Source organism: Nomascus leucogenys, chromosome 2, assembly GCF_006542625.1.
Source record: "Nomascus leucogenys isolate Asia chromosome 2, Asia_NLE_v1, whole genome shotgun sequence".
Lineage (NCBI taxonomy): Eukaryota > Metazoa > Chordata > Mammalia > Primates > Hylobatidae > Nomascus > Nomascus leucogenys.
The window spans coordinates 10,286,112-10,302,804 of record NC_044382.1 but is presented as its reverse complement, the minus strand read 5'-3'; the positions used below and the strand labels follow the sequence as shown (position 1 = coordinate 10,302,804).

Genomic DNA, 16,693 nt, shown 5'->3' with positions numbered 1-16,693 from the left:
CAAAACCACAATGAGATACCACCTCACACATATTTGGATGATGGCTATCAAAAAACCACACAAAATAACTAGTGTTGGTGAAGTTGTAGAGAAATTGGAACTCGTGTGCATTGTTGGTGGGATTATAAGCACTCCCTTAGCGAGTCTTAAGGTAAACAGTTTAGTAGTTCCACTAAAAAGTTAAAAATGTAACTACCGTATGACCTAGCAATTGTACTTCTGGGCATATATTCAGGAGAATTGAAAGCAGGGTTTTGTTGTTGTTTTGTTTTGTTTTTGAGACAGTTTTGTTCTTGTTGCCCAGGCTGGAGTGCAATGGCACGATCTCAGCTCACCTGCAACCTCCATCTCCTGGGTTCAAGCAATTCTCCTGCCCCAGCCTCCCGAGTAGCTGGGATTACAGGCATATGCCACCATGCCTGACTAATTTTGTATTTTTAGTAGAAATGGGGTTTCTCCATGTTGGGTCAGGCTGGTCTCGAACTCCCGACCCCAGATGATCCACCCGCCTCAGCCTCCCAAAGTGCTGGGATTACAGGCATGAGGCACCGCGCCCGGCCTGAAAGCAGGTTCTTAAAGAATTACTTGTACACTTGTGTTCATAGCAACACTGCTCACAATAGTGAAGAGGTAGAAGTAACCCAAATGTCCATCAACAGATGACTGGATAAGCAAAATGTAGCATACCCATACAGTGGAATACTATTCAGCCTTAAAAAGAAAGGGGGATCTCTTAGCCCAGGAGTTCGAGATTACAGTGAGCTGTGACCACATCACCGCACTCCAGCCTGGGCAACAGAGTGAGACCCTACCTCCAAATAAACAACAACAAAAAAGGAATAAAATTCTGATACATGCTACGACACAGATGGACCTTGAAGGCATTGTTAAGTTCAATAAGCCAGTCACAAAAAGACAAATACTATATGATTCCAATTATACAGGGTATCTAAAGTCATCAAATTCATAGAAACGGAAAATATAGTGGTGGTTACCAGGGGCTGTGGGGAAGGGGAAAAAGGAAGTCGTTGCTTAATAAGTGTAGAGTTTCAGATTTGCAAGATGAGAGTGTTCAGTAGATCTCTTTTCCAACAATGCGCGAAATGTTTAATGCCACTGAACTAACTGTGCACTTAAAAGGGCAAAGATGGTAAACTAAAGGTTTTTTTTATCATAGTTTTTTTAATTAAAAAAATTCATAGGATAAGTTTTCAGTAAAGATTTGGCAAATGATTAAACCAATCAACGAATGAATGAATGAACAAATGAGTTAATTGGAAATGTTAACAACTTGGCCTCTCTTCCTGCCGGGATGCCTACCTCTCATCTGGAGTGGTGTTTTTTCCATACTGTCCCCTTGAACCAAATTCCCTGACACCTGGTGTCCCCACCCCCCTGCCCCCCGCCGCTTATGTTCTCCTTGTTTCCATCCCCAACAGGGAGGTGCCCAGATCAGCCTGGCGGAGGTCTGCCGGTCTGGGGAGAGGTCGACTCGCTGGTACAACCTCCTCAGCTACAAATACTTGAAGAAACAAAGCAGGGAGCTCAAGCCAGTGGGAGTCATGGCCCCTGCCCCAGGGCCTGCCAGCACGGTGAGCCGGGACCAGGTGCGCCACCCTCCCACAAGGCAGCACCTGGATGTTGGAAGGGAAAGCCTCTCCCAGAACTGGAGGTGGTCGGGCATCATAAGAGGAGAACAATGGGGTGGAGGAAGTAGGAGAAGACAGGGAAGGAGAGATCTCCACTAACGGGCAGGCGGCTCCCCTTCCGCAACTTGTACTCTTCCACATCTGTTTTTCCTCCTTCTGTCCTTTGCTCTACCTAATACCACTTGGCTAAGGAAAACCTTAATTCATGATTTTTTACAAATGAAATGGAGAAGGATGTAGAAAACTATGGAAGATAAAAGATTAGCCTTTCTTGGGCCCCTACTTTGTTCAAGGTCCATAGTGGAGGCTTTGTATAAGAGACAGCTGGAAGTCATGGGAAGAGAATCAGAGGGCTAGGTCAGTCATATCACCTCTCTGAGCCTCCAATTTTTAATGTCTAATATGAGCCTTAAAAGGTTGTTATGAGGGTGGGCACGGAGCCTCATGCCTATAATCCCAGCACTTTGGGAGGCCGAGGCAGGAGGATCTCTTCAGGCCAGGAATTCAAGACAAGCCTGGGCAACATGGTGAGGCCTGTCTCTACCAAAAAAAAAATGATAATAATAAAAATAAGAAAATAGTTTTTATGATGCTTTGAAGAAATATTTTTAAAGAGCACTTGGTAACTGTTCCATTATGACTTTGTTATTTGAAAATCTTGGCCGGGCGTGGTGGCTCATGCCTATAATCCCAGGACTTTGGGAGGCCGAGGCAGGAGGATCTCTTGAGGTCAGGAGTTCGAGACCAGCCTGGCCAACATGGTGAAACCCTGTCTCTACTAAAATTCCAAAAATTAGCCAAGCAAGCATGATGACAGTCATCTGTAATCCTAGCTACTAGGGAGGCTGAGGCAGGAGAATTGCTTAAACCCAGGAGGCAGAGGTTGCGGTGAGCCAAGATTACACTGTTGCACTCCAGCCCGGGCAACAGAGCAAGACTCCAGCTCAGGAAAAAAAAAAAAAAAAGAAAGAAAAGAAAAGAAAAGAAAAAAAATCTTATATTTGCCTATTTTCAGTGAAAAAAAAATGTTTTGTTTTCATTTTAGTGCAGTACGCTTTAATGTATTAAAATATCCTTAAACTGTCTCGCCTGTTTGGAAAGCCCAAACCTCCTGGGCAGGTAGACTGGTCAGGACTCAGTTGAGCAGCGAAGTGAGTCTTACATATAGGGTATTGGACTCCTACGGGATCCTGGTCACATCAAAAAGTTAAATAGACAGTGTTTTGGATTCAGGTTTTCTTGTAATTCTCTGTAGTGATTCTTCCCTCTCTGTAGAGGTTGTTCCCTCTGTCAGTACTTGGTTAGTTTGGACAGCCACTGCCTAGAATTTCAATGGAGGGGATGGGTTGGGACATACAGGTAAAGATAAGGGTAGCAAATAGATAAATTAAGTCTATTTTCTTTTTCTCTTTCTCCTCCTCCTCTCCTTTCCCTCCCCACCCCAACTTCTTTTTCGTCATCATCATCATCATCATTTTCTGTACTTCCTTTTGCATCAGGCACTGTTCTGTTTATTATGTGCAGTTTACCAAGGCTCAGAGAGATAACCAAATTACATTAAGATGTACATCTCATCAGCAAAGCTAGATCTCAAACCCAGGTCTCTCACTCCAAAAGCAGACAGTGAGCTGGTAAAGGTCTTGAAACTCCTCTCCTTCCTAGAGCATGACCTTGAGTAAGTAACATCAACCCCAGACACACTAGTTCTCTCCTTCCTGTTTCTCAAGCGAGTCATAATAATTCCCACCTACCAGGATGGTTGTAAAAATTAAATAAGATGCTACACATAAACCATCTTTCACAGTGCCTGGTATATACCAGGCCTTCAGTTGCTTTTAGTTCCCTCTTTCCCTCCTTACAAGAAAATGTCAGGAATTTTTCAGGCTCTGGCCCACATTACCAAGGGTAACTACAAATTAACCATGTGCTCAGAAAACTACAGGATCCAGTTTTTGCTTTAGTATTAGCTACCATTTACTGGATGCCAATTATGTGCCAGGTATTCTTCTATGTTCCTGGTGTAGAGTCTCAATTAATCTTCATAACAACCCTTTCTAGCAGTTATTAGAGGAAACAATCTCAGAGAGGTTAAATAATTTCCTCAAGTCACATGGGCTTTTTCACTGTAGATACCATTCAGTATAAATGTTCCTCTTTCAGGAAGCCCTCCCTGAATGCAACTTCCCAAGCTTTATCACTGCTCCACTGTTCCCAAGCAGCCAATACTTATCTCTCCTATTACCTCTCTTTATGTCATATCCTTATTGCGTTATGTTATTGATGGTTCACACGTTGGTCTGATGACCCTGTGGTCTCCTTACAGTCAGAGACCTTAATTCTCTCTCACTTCACTGCTAAACTTGGCTGTCTTCCACCACGATTCTGAGTAGGTTCATACATACAGGAGCTATTCTCTGGAGAACTGCTAGTTGAAGGAATTAAGGACAATTTTTCCAGTTTATCAGTGACCTTGGGCAGGACACTTGACCACTCTGGTCTTTGGTTTCACCATCAGTTCACTGGGAGGGTCACAGCTCTGAGATGCTCTGATTCCTGGCAGGTAGGGTGGCACCTACATTGTACCCAATGACCCAGCAACCTTTGTCTCTATAGGACGCTGTGTCTGCTCTGTTGGAACAGACAGCAGTGGAGCTGGAGAAGAGGCAGGAGGGCAGGAGCAGCACACAGACACTGGAAGACAGCTGGTGAGTGAGCACGCCCTTGGGCCCCAGGAGCTGCCCTGCCTGGACCTAGGCCCAGCGATGAGATCCCCCAATGCCAGTGCAACTGAGAGAAGGGTTCCACTGGGAAGGTTGAGAACCCCTCTCCTCACAGGTTCTCTACAGGCAAAAAGGCAATGTAACCTAGTACGATGGTTCCCAGAATTCCTTTCAAATTTGCCATTTTGTTTCCCATGAATCACCTATGCTAGTTCACACCTAATGTTCTTTATCTTGATATAGTGACATTTATTTTGCTTAAAAAAAAAAAGTAAAGAAACTTTATGTTACTCTAAATGGAAAATTTGTGTAGTTTGCCATAAATTAAAGAGATCTTGGGAATTGCATTTGACTTTCAGGAATGGAGAGCAGAAATATTAGACAGAAATAAAATAGAAGTTTACTTGTTCTTCACTCAAGAAGAAGAGGGCCAGGCACGGTGGCTCATGCCTGTAATCCCAGCACTTTGGGAAGCCAAGGTGGGCGGATCACAAGGTCAGGAGCTAGAGACCAGCCTGACCAACATGTTGAAACCCTGTCTCTACTAAAAATACAAAAATTAGCTGGGCGTGGTGGGGCGCGCCTGTAATCCCAGCTACTCAGGAGGGTGAGGCAGGAGAATCACTTGAACCCAGGAAGGGGAGGTTACAGTGAGCCAAGATTACACCATTGCTCTCCAACCTGGGTGACAGAGTGAAAAAAAAAGAAAGAAGAGGAATGTACTCCCAGCTATTCGGGAGGCTGAGGCAGGAAGATTGCTTGAACCCATAGTGAAACCTCATCTCAAAAAATTTTTTAAATAATGGGAGAGGCCGGGTGTGGTGGCTCATGCCTGTAATCCCAGCACATTGTAAGGCTGAGGCAGATGGATCACCTGAGGTCAGGAGTTCGAGATCAGCCTGGCCAACATGGCAAAACCCCATCTCTACTAAAAAATACAAAAATTAGCCAGACATGGTGGTGTGCACCTGTAATCACAGCTACTTGGGAGGCTGAGGCAGGGACAATTGGTTGAACCCAGGAAGCAGAGGTTGCAGTGAACCGAGATTGTGCCACTGCACCCCATCCTGGGTGACAGAGTGAGACTCTGTTTAAAAAAAAAAAAAAAAAAAAAACGGGAGGAAGCAATCCAAGGCTATCCAATTCTGTCAGCCCCACGGTATTACTGTGAATCCAGGCTCCTTTCCTCTGTCTGCTTTGCTGTCTTTACTATGTGACCTCCATCACCAAGGCTGCTTTATAGCCCAAGATGGCTGCTGGATCACCAGCCATCAGGCAGGTAACCATCAGGAAAGAGGAAAGACAAAAGAGAGCATGCCTGTGTACACCTTTTAACTAAGAAGCATTCCTGAATGTTCCACACAGCAACTTCTGCTTGCTTCTCATTGGCCAAGCGTAGCCACTTAGCCTGCCTAACTGCAAGCGAGACTGGAGAATGAGGTCTGTTATTTGGGTACAAAAATCAAATTTCTGTTACTAAGGGAAAAAGTGGATACTGGGTAGACCAAGAGCCAAGTCTGCTTCAAAAGGTAACTGTGGAAAACACAATGTAATGAAAATAAAGCAATATTATTAGTCTAGTTAGATATATTGCTTGCTAAGCCTGAGCCTTCTCTCCCGTTATTAAAAAAAGAAAAAAAAAGGTTAGCAAATGTTTCAGCAATGTCGAAGACATGCTATTGCCAAAGAGAGACTTTCTCCTTGGTGTAATCAAAATGCCTGAACAAGAATTGAAAAGGGGACAACTTTCTCCCTTTGTAATTCAGTGCTATTTAATTCCTTGTATCATGAGAAAGGTCTCATCATACACTTTAAGAAACAATGACATAGACTAGGGTTTGAAACTTGGATTTTTCATGTTTTGTGTAAACCTTAGGCAAAGTATTTTTTAAACTTTTTATTGCAGTGTAAAATACATACAGAAAATGCACCTAAGCATAGAGCTCAGTGAATTTTCAGAAAGCAAAACTCCTCTGTAACTAGCACCAAATCAGGAAGCAGAATGTGTCGAGCACCACAGAAGCCCGCACCTTGTGTCACTGTTGGGCAAGTCGCTCTAACCTTGTCTGAGGCTCATCTGAAAACTGAGGAAATAATACTATGTGAGGTTACTGAAAGAGACTCAAGGGAAAGGCACTAATGAAGATCAAGTGCAAAGCACATGGTAGACCCTCAATACATGGTCGAAATTATTGTTAGGAAAAAGAGAAGGAACGTTCCTCACTACTGGCTGGAAACAGGGTAAATCCCATGTAGGAAATGGCCACAGCCTATGAGTCTTGCCATTTAGCAGGAAAAATAAGTTGGTCTTAAGTGTATGTGCTTTAAATTCAGACAGATATGGATCTGGAGTCTAGCTCAGCCAACTTCCTTCTGGGATCCTATTTCTGATCAGTAAGACCTTACTGAGCATTAGTAAGTTTTAAAAGCTCCCTGGGTGATTCTAATGTGCAGCCTGGGCTAAATATCACAGCTGTAAACTTCCGTCTCCTCATCTGTGAAATAGAGATTTAGAAAACAGCCACTATGTCATGGTGTATTTTGCAAAATTCAGTAAAATTATGCATGATAAGCGCTTAACACAGACCCTGACCTAGAGGAAGCATTCAATAACTCTTCCGTATTATTATTCTCTTAGAGCCCCAAATTATATATTTAGTCTCAGACGGCGCCCTCCCTTAATATCTTTTACTCCAGAGGTCAGCAGATGATTTCTGGAGAGGGCCAGATGGTAAATATTCTTTGCCTTGTGGGTCGTAGGAATTCTGTTGCATCCCCTCAGCTCTGCTATTGCAGTGTGAAAGCAGCCGTAGGCAGTATGTAAACCAATGACAGTGTCTGTGTTCCACTGAAATGTCATTTATGGACACTGAAATGTGCATTTTATATAATTTGCACCTTTTCACCAAGTAGTCTCCTTTTGATTTTTTTTTTCAGCCATTTTAAAATATAAAAACCATTCATGGCTTAGACTGTCCAAAACAAAGCAGCAGGCAGGATTAGGCCCACTGGCTACAGTTTGCTGATTCTTGTTTTACTCTTCTCCCTTACTATTTTTTCATGTGATCAAGTGGATGGCAAGGTTCCTGGAATTTTTGTATGTTCCTTTGTTAGTTTAGGGTTCTCTCTAAATTGTCTCAATCTCTCTCTCCCGCTCCTTTTCTCTCTCTTTTCTTTCTCTCTCTCTCTCTCTGTCTCTCCCCACTGACCCCTGGCCATCTCCCTCTCTCTTTCCTTTCCTCTCTGTTTCTCTGCCTCTCTCTTTCTCCTTGGCACACTGCTGTGCCACACTCTACTACGGATCACACAGGCAAAGGTCTGATGCCAGAAATAGGCCCAGGACCTATCTCCCAAAACCCTGGCACAAGATCAGTGGTTTCCACCAAATTCCAAGCTTCTGCTGCAACTTTTCAAGCCGTCTCCTAGCAACTGCCTTCTGTTCCTTCTCCCTTTGTGGCCCCCTGTCTCCACACCCCCTGCCATTCAAACTTCCCCCAGATGCCGTCTTACAAAGAGGGCTGGGGATCCCAGAGCTGCTGTAGTGGGGTAAACCATCTGCGGCCCCCTCCCCCAAGACTGGAAGCTTCTCTTGGTCCTGGGATGTTAACTGGCCTTGCCATGCCTGCTCATCTCTGGAGTCTTGTGTTTTGGTCTTCAAAAGGCTGTCTGTGTGTTCCAATTTACAGTCCTTCCTCGGCACCCAAAACCCAGCATGTCACTGGTACTCTCTCTTTTTATTTTATTTGTTTTTACATGTCTTTAAATCATATAATCAGAAGACTGGATTTTTTTTTTAAGATCCACAAGCAAAATAAAACTAAGAGTGTTAGAAAATGCAGGAGAATGACACCAAACAATACTAGAGGGAAAAATCTTTGTATTTGCCTCCTTGGGAACTTGTATTTGTCTAGGGCAGATGTTGAGAAGTGGCATTGCTGGATCCCAGGACATGTGTTTTTTATATTTTAATAGACATCATAGAATAGTTCTCAAATAAGATTTTTTGTTTTTTTGTTTGTTTGTTTTTTTTTTTTTTTTTTTTTTTTTGGGACGGAGTCTTGCTCTGTTATCCAGGCTGGAGTGCAGTGGCGCGATCTCAGCTCATTGCAAGCTCCGCTACCTGAGTTCACGCCATTCTCATGCCTCAGCCTCCTGGGTAGCTGGGACTACAGGCGCCCACCGCCACGCCCGGCTAATTTTTTGTATTTTTTAGTAGAGATGGGGTTTCACCATGTTAGCCAGGATGGTCTTGATCTCCTGACCTCGTGATCTACCCGCCTCCTCCTCCCAAAGTGCTGGGATTACAGGCGTGAGCCACTTCGCCCAGCCATAAGATTTTATTAATAAATGCTCCCACCGGCAATGATTAAGAGTACCCTAACCTACAGCCTCTCTGACAATCTAATCAAACTGCTGTAACTTAATTAAGCATATGTACGTTTTTTATTTTAACAGATAAGGCTAAATTGCCTTCAGAATGTAAATTGGCTGCTCCCCTTTACACTTCCCACAGGGATATGCCTGTTTCTGTACCTTCACCAGCACTTGATATTACCAGATTTTTTTTCCCGCTTTGCCACTCCAGTGGGTGAAAAGATATTGTTGATTTTAATTATTTTTCTCTTTACAATTAAAATTAAGTTGGGGTTTTTTTTTTATCATCTTGGAATATTTAGATCAGATTCACAGTCAAATAGAAGAGACCCCCATAATGGTTGAGCACTTAGTGGATCTAGACAAACCTGTTTTGCAAACCTGGCTCCACAACTAGCCTGCCACATTGGACAAGGCCTCAGGCCTCTGCCCCTCACTTTTTGAATCTGGGAAATGGAGATGATCTCTTTGAGCACTGTTGTGAGGCATAGCACCTGGAGCTTATGGAGCCCTCAATAAATACTGGTCAATGTGTCTTCTGCAGAGGGCTTTGTGGAGGGGCTCCCTGTGTGTTCACATGTTTAACAGCCTTTTTTTTTTTTTTTTTGAGACAGTTTCACTCTTGTTGCCCAGGCTAGAGTGCAATGGTGCAATCTGAGCTCATTGCAACCTCCACCTCACGGGTTCAAGTGATTCTCCTGTCTCAGCCTCCCAAGTGGCTGGGATTACAGGCATGCGCCACCACACCAGGCTAAGTTTGTATTTTTAGTAGAGATGGGGTTTCTCCATGTTGATCAGGCTGATCCCTAACTCCCGACCTCAGGTGATCCACCCACCTCAGCCTCCCAAAGTGCTGGGATTACAGGCATGAGCCACTGCACCCACCAACAGCTCTTTTATTTGTAGATAGAGAGGCTGCTGGGGCCAAGGAGGAGAGCCAAGGCCCCTCCACAGCAGCAGTCCTCATCTAAGGACAGAAGAGGTTTTAATTGCAGAGTTGCGAGTAGAGATCCAAAATGCATTCTTCCCACTGGGAAAATCCTCAGGGAGATTTTGTGTTTCCCTACACTCTCGCCGAGCCAGCTAGCTGGATGTCAGATTCTCTGCTTTTGGCTGGGATTCTTTTGGCTCAGTATGATAACACTGTCTCATGCTGATCAGAAGCTGGGCAGTTCTGTATGTCTTTCAGAAGTCAAGATGGGAATAGAGATAAGTTACTGCTTAACAAATACAGCCTATTTGTCACACCAAATCCTTCCAACCTCAGAGTCCAAGGGAAATGGAAAGTTTTAAGGACTATCACCAAAAATCTCTTCAGCAAACGCTGTTGGAACAATTAGATATTCATATGGAAAAAAATAAACTTGAACACTTACATCATGTATAAAAATTAATCTGTGGCTGGGCGCGGTGACTCACGCCTGTAATCCCAGCACTTTGGGAGGCTGAGGTGGGTGGATCACAAGGTCAGGAGATCAAGACCATCCTGGCCAACATGGTGAAACACCATCTCTATTAAAAATACAAAAATCAGCTTGGCATGGCAGCACGTGCCTGTAATCCCAGCTACTCCAAAGGCTGAGGCAGGAGAATCGCTTGAACCTGGGAGGCAGAGGTTGCAGTGAGCCAAGGTCGCACCACTGCACTCCAGCCTGGGCAACAGAGCGAGACTCTGTCTCAAAAAAAAATAAAATTAATCTCAAATGGGTTATAGAGCTACACATAAAACCTGAAATTATAGAAGTTCTGAAAGTGTAAGAAAGAAACTGTTCACAACTTTGAGGTAGGCAAAGATTTCTTAGGACATAAAAAGTACAAACTATAAAAGAAAAAAATCAATAAATTGGGCTTTATCATAATCAAAAACTTACGATCTTTGGAAGACACCACTTAGAAAATGAAAAGGCAAGCCACAGACTTAGAGAAAATCGCGCAGTCCACGTACCGGACAAAGGATTCATAGCTCAAATATATTAAGATTTCTTACAATTCAATAATAAGACAACCCAATTTTTTTATTATTTATTTATGTATTTATTTATTTATTTATTTATTCTGAGACAGAGTTTTGCTCTTGTTGTCCAGGCTGTGATCTCGGCTCACTGCAATCTCCACCTCCCGGATTCAAGCCATTCTTCTGTCTCAGCCTCCCAAGATTAGCTGGGATTACAGGTGCATGCCACCACGCCTGGCTAATTTTTGTGTTTTTAGTAGAGGCGACTCGGTTTTATCATATTGGTCAGGCTGGTCTCGAACTCCTGACCTCAGGTGATCCACCACCTCGGCCTCCCAAAGTGTTGGAATTATAGGCGTGAGTCACTGTGCCTGGCCAACAACCCGATTTTTAGGGGGCTGGAGATTCTAACAGACACTTCACCTAGGAAGATGGTCATAAATGCATGAAGAGTTTCTCAACAAGAAAATGCAAATTAGGCCAGGCTCAGTGGCTTACACCTGTAATGCTCACACTTTGGGAAGCTGAGGCGGGAAGATTTCTTGAGGCCAGGAGTTCAAGATCAGCCTGGGAAACAAAACCCCATCTCTGCAAAAGATTTACAAAATTAGCCGGGCATGGTGGCACATGCCTGTAGTACTAGGTACTTGGGAGGCTGAGATGGGAGAATCAATCACCTAAGCCCAGGAGTTCGAGGCGACAGTGAACTATGATCACAGCATGGCACTCCAACCTTAGCCTTGGCGACAGAGCAAGACCCTGTCTCTAAAAACAAACAAAGAAAAAAGAAGAAAACGCAAATTAAAACCCAACAAGATGCAAGTACATACCCAGTAGTAGAGTTACTAACTACAAAGATGAACAACACCAAGTGTAGTGAGGAACTAGAACTCTTAGAACATTGCTCAGAGGAAACAGAAAATGGCAAAATCACTTTGGAGAAGCCACTTGTTGGTGTCTTTTTTTTTTTTTTTCTTTTTTTTTGAGATGGAGTCTCACTCTGTCACCCAGGCTGTAGTGCAGTGGCGCTCTCTCGGCTCACTGCAAGCTCCACCTCTTGGGTTCAAGCAATTCTCCTGCCTCAGCCTCCTGAGTAGCTGGGATTACAGGTGCCCACCACCACGCCCGGCTAATTTTTATATTTTTAGTAGAGACAAGGTTTTACCACGTTGGCCAGAATGATCTTGAACTCCTGACCTGGGGTGATCTGCCCGCCTTGGCCACCCAAAGTGCTGGGATTACAGGCATGAGCTACCACGCCCGGCCTGTCGGTGTCTTAAAAGGGTAAATTTACACTTACTGTATGAACCAGTAATTCTATTACCTGTTAGGGGCGGATTTGTGTCCCCCCAAAATTCATACATTGAAGCCCTAACCCCTAGTACCTTAGAATGTGACTGTATTTGGAGGTAGGGCTTTTAAAGAGGTGGTTAACACGAGACCCTTAAAGTTGGGATGGGACGTCATGCAAGGATATTTGGACACACGGACACCAGGGATGCGCATGCACAGAGGACAGACTGTGAGCACGCTGCAAGAAGGCAGCCATCTGCTAGCCAGGGAAAGGGGCCTCAGGTGAACCAAACCTGCTGACACCTTGAGCGTGGATTTCCAGCCTCCAGAACTGCCAGAAATCAATTTCTGTTGTTTAAGCCACCTAGTATGCGGTGTTTTAGTTTTGCAACCCTATCCAACAGAAATGAAAACCTATATTCATGCATAGAGTTGTACATGAATGTACAAGAAGCTTTATTCATACTTGCTTGAAAATGTAAGTAATCCAAATGTTCATCAACTAAACTCTGCTTCTCTCCCTCTTCCTCTTCCTCCTCCTCCTCCTCTTCTTCCTCGTCTTCCTCCTCCTTTTCCTCAGCCACCCACCTCGTTCCAAGGTTTGGAAGCCCTACCCTGGGTGCATTTAACGGCAGGTGAACAGATCTAAACATGTTGCAATATAGCCATCCAATGGAATATTAATGATAAAAAAGGAGTGAACTGTCTGGGTGTGGTGGCTCACGCCTATAATCCCAACACTTTGGGAGGCCAAGGTGGGTGGATCGCTTGAGCCCAGGAGTTTGAGACCAGCCTGGGCAACATACCGAAACTCTGTCTCTACAAAAAATAGGAAAATTAGCCTGGTGTGGTGGCACACACCTGTAGTCCCAACAACTCAGGAGGCTGAGGCAGGAGGATCACTTGAGCCCACTGGTGGAGGCTACAGTGAGCCAAGATGGTCCCACTGCACTCCAGCCTGGGTGACAGAGTGAGACTCTGATTCAAAAGGAAAAAAAAAAAGGAATGAACCGCTGATGCATACAGCATTGTGGATAAACTTTACAAACGTTATGCAGACACAGAGAAGTCAGAGACAAAACAGCATATATTGTCTGATTCCATTTGCATGAAACTCTAGAACTAAAGTCAAATCTAATCTATAATAACAGCTAATTGGTGGCTGCCTAGTGGAGATTAAACTGGGAAAAGGTAGGAGAGAATTCTGGTGGGGAATGGAATGTTCTACATCTCAAGTGCAGTGGTGGTTACATAGGTGAGTACATTGGCCAAAACTCATCAAACTATACACTGAAAATGCATTTTGTTGGAAACAAATTATGCCTCTTAAAAAATTTTTTTTTTTGTTTTGAGACAGAGTTTCGCTCTTGTTGCCCAGGCTGGAGTGCAGTGGTGCGATCTCGGTTCACTGCAACCTCCACCTCCCGGGTTCAAACAATTCTCCTGCCTCAGCCTCCCGAGTAGCTGGGACTACAGATGTGCACCACCATGCCCAGCTAATTTTTGTATTTTTAGTAGAGATAGAGTTTTGCCATTTTGGCCAGTCTGGTCTTGAACTCCTGAACTCAGGCAATCCTCCTGCCTCGGCCTCCCAAAGTGCTGGGATTACAGGCGTGAGCCACCATGCCTGGCCCCCCAAAACCTTTTTAAATATATCTTCAATCATCAAAAGGATTGGAAGCCCTACGTTGGGTGTATTTAAAGGCAGGTGAACAGAGGCAGAGCGGCTTCTGGGTGGGTAACCAAAGTGCTTTGTCATCACAGGAGGTACGAGGAGACCAGTGAGAATGAGGCAGTAGCCGAGGAAGAGGAGGAGGAGGTGGAGGAGGAGGAGGAGGTGGAGGAGGAGGAGGGAGAAGAGGATGTTTTCACCGAGAAAGCCTCACCTGATATGGATGGGTACCCAGCATTAAAGGTAGGAAGGGCTGGGGGGATGGAAGCGCTGTCGTCGGGAAAGAGCCTTCAATCCTTGTGCCGAGGCAGTCAGAAAAGACTCAGAGCTAAGTCTTGGCCTCCAGCATCAGGGCACAAGCCCTCACAATGGAGTGACCTTGGGGTCATTCTGGTGATAGTAAACCAGGAGAGGCCAACTCACCCATCTCTTTTCTTCTGCCCTCTGCATTTTCCCTGACTTCTCTGGACAGAACTCAAGCCTTGCAGTCAGATGGGTTTGGGTTAGAATTCTGGCTCCGATACTCCCTGGCTGTGTAGTCTTAGGCAGATGACTTCATCCCTCTCAAGCCTCCATTTTCTCATCTCTAAAATGGGCACAATAAAACCAACCTTGCAGATAGGCTCCAAAAATATATTTCTTTATGTGGGCCTGCCCACAGTGCGAGAGGAAAAAGGCCAGACTCCCTTTGCTCCCTGCTTCCCTGCTGCACTAGGGTCACATGTTACAGCAGGATTCACTCTCCACAGACAGCTGTCTCCATGACTCCTAGGGCTAGAGCACCTGCCGTGTTTGAGCGAGGCTGCCCCTGGAGTACCGCACAGAGGTGCCTGCGGCAGGTGCAGTAGGACCTGGGCCCTCGTTCTAACTCCTCCACACCAAGGAGGCATCATTTTGCAATTTCTCCAACCAGAGGTCGTGTCTTTTCTTAAAATTATATAAAGGCACTATTTAGGCGACAAAGGTCCTGCATGTAGGTGTTTTTGTTTGTTTATGTTTTCCTGACGACTACTGTGCACGGGCAATAAAAAACCTGATGAGTTGGTTTTAAAAACAAGACTTGCCGGCTGCCTTCAGAATTTGATGAAAGCAACCGTAGTACTTTGCCAGGGCTGTGGAAGCCTTGGGTGTGGTTTTTCAAAATGTACTTGGTTTGTAAGTTTTGAGAGTGTGACATCCAGGGTGTTGGACATCACACTCTCAAAACTTTGAGACACCTCTACTGCTCATGTGAGTTTGTTTGGGGGCTGAATGTGCTCCCACCAGCCCCCAACCACACGTGCCACGGAGGGGTAGGGGTCGGCACACCTAGCCTTGGGTACTGTCCTGGCTGCACCAGGCTGAGCTCATCTAGCAGGGCTAATGCCGAGGAAACCCTGGTTGTGTCTGTGGGGAAAGGTGAGGTGACAGGAGGGAAGAGGAGCAGCTGAGTGGTCTCTGGTGGGTGGCTGAGACTCTGTGGACACTGGTGGCTTCAAGGTGTGACTTCTTCCTCAGATGGACAAAGAGACCAACACGGAGACCCCGGCCCCATCCCCCACAGTGGTGCGACCTAAGGACCGGAGAGTGGGTACCCCGTCCCAGGGGCCATTTCTTCGAGGGAGCACCATCATCCGCTCTAAGACCTTCTCCCCCGGACCCCAGAGCCAGTACGTGTGCCGGGTAAGTGAGCGTGCGGCCCCCTTCTGCTCCCCTCAGGATAGCCGAGAGCCTCACACAGGGCTGGGTACAAATCCCATTACTCTCATATTATTGGGTGACTTCTAGTATGTTAACACCTCAGAGCCTCAGTTTCCTCAGGTGGAGTTCACGGGCCTACTTCATAGGATTGTTTTAGACAAGCAATAGAAAAGGCTTTGTAGTTAGTACTTGGTCAATGTTATTATAATTCCAACCAACTCACTTCCTCCTTGTTCACACTCTGCCCTGCCCTCCTGCAACTACTTGCTGAGATCAGAGGGGGACAAGGTGTCCCCAAGATACACAGGCATTTCTTTCCCACCTTCAGGGCGATTCTAGTGTACGTCCTAAGGCTGCAAAATTACAGCAGATCTGTATTATTTGGCTACCAGTTTGTTTTATGTTTTTAATTGAACCTGTTGCTACCAGTTTGTTTGGTTTTTTAATTGAACCTGCTGCTAACATTTAAAACTTTTTAAAAAGGTGGCCAGATGCAGTGTCTCATGCCTGTAAGCCCAACACTTTGGGAGGCCGAGGCAGGAGGGTCATTTGAGGCCAGGCATTTAAAACCAGCCTGGTCAACATAGTGAGACCCTGTCTCCGCCTAAGAAAAAGTTAAAAATTAGCTGGGCATGGTGGCATGCACTTGTAGTCCCAGCTAGTGGGGAGGCTGAGACAGGAGAATTGCTTGAGCCCAGGAGTCCAAGGCTGCAGTGAGCCATGATTGCGCCACAGCACTCCAGCCTGGGCAACAGAGGAAGACCCTGTCTTTAAAAACAAAAAATTATTTTTAAATTAAAGGGCAATTAAAAATAAAATAAAGCTGGGTGTGATGGCTCATGCCTGTAATCCCAGCACTTTGGGAGGCTGAGGTGGGCAAATCACTTGAGGCCAGGAGTTCGAGACCAGCCTGGCCCACATGGTGAAACCCTGTCTCTGCTAAAAATGCAAAAAATTAGCACATGGTGGCGCATGTTTGTAATGCCAGCTACTTGGGAGGCTGAGGCAGGAGAATCTTTGAACCCGGGAGCCAGAGGTTGCAGTGAGCTGAGATCGTACCATTGCACTCCAGCCTGGGCAACAAGAGCAAAACTCCGTCTCAGAAAAATAAATAAAATAGGAGGAGTTTGACTTAAAATTCCAGTTCTTGAAAAAAAAAGAGACTGTATGTCACCACAGACCACACACAATTGGCAGCAATTGGCTGGCACTGAGGTGAGGGCAACTACCCTTAGTTGATGGAGGTGGGGAGCTTTCCAGTCCATCCCAGCCTCTACCTGGCCCTCTTTACCCGTTCCATTTGCCCACCAGCTCCTGTATACCCAGAGGAATGTACAAGCCCTGCAGTGGC

General features: G+C 45.3%; 1 protein-coding gene across 8 annotated transcripts in view; it reads left to right on the top strand.

Moving 5' to 3' along the window:
- WWC1 (WW and C2 domain containing 1) overlaps positions 1-16,693 on the top strand; it is a 179,142-nt gene that overhangs the window by 148,003 nt on the left and 14,446 nt on the right. For 4 of the 8 annotated variants that reach the window (XM_030825315.1, XM_030825299.1, XM_030825288.1 and 1 more), the window contains exons 16-19: positions 1,440-1,592; positions 4,263-4,354; positions 13,755-13,905; positions 15,160-15,324. In XM_030825315.1, coding sequence (XP_030681175.1) covers positions 1,440-1,592; positions 4,263-4,354; positions 13,755-13,905; positions 15,160-15,324 — 561 coding nt within the window. Of the gene's footprint in view, positions 1-1,439; positions 1,608-4,262; positions 4,355-13,754; positions 13,906-15,159; positions 15,325-16,693 lie in introns of all 8 variants that reach the window. The other 4 variants (XM_030825305.1, XM_030825296.1, XM_030825283.1 and 1 more) reach the window with 1 other exon arrangement.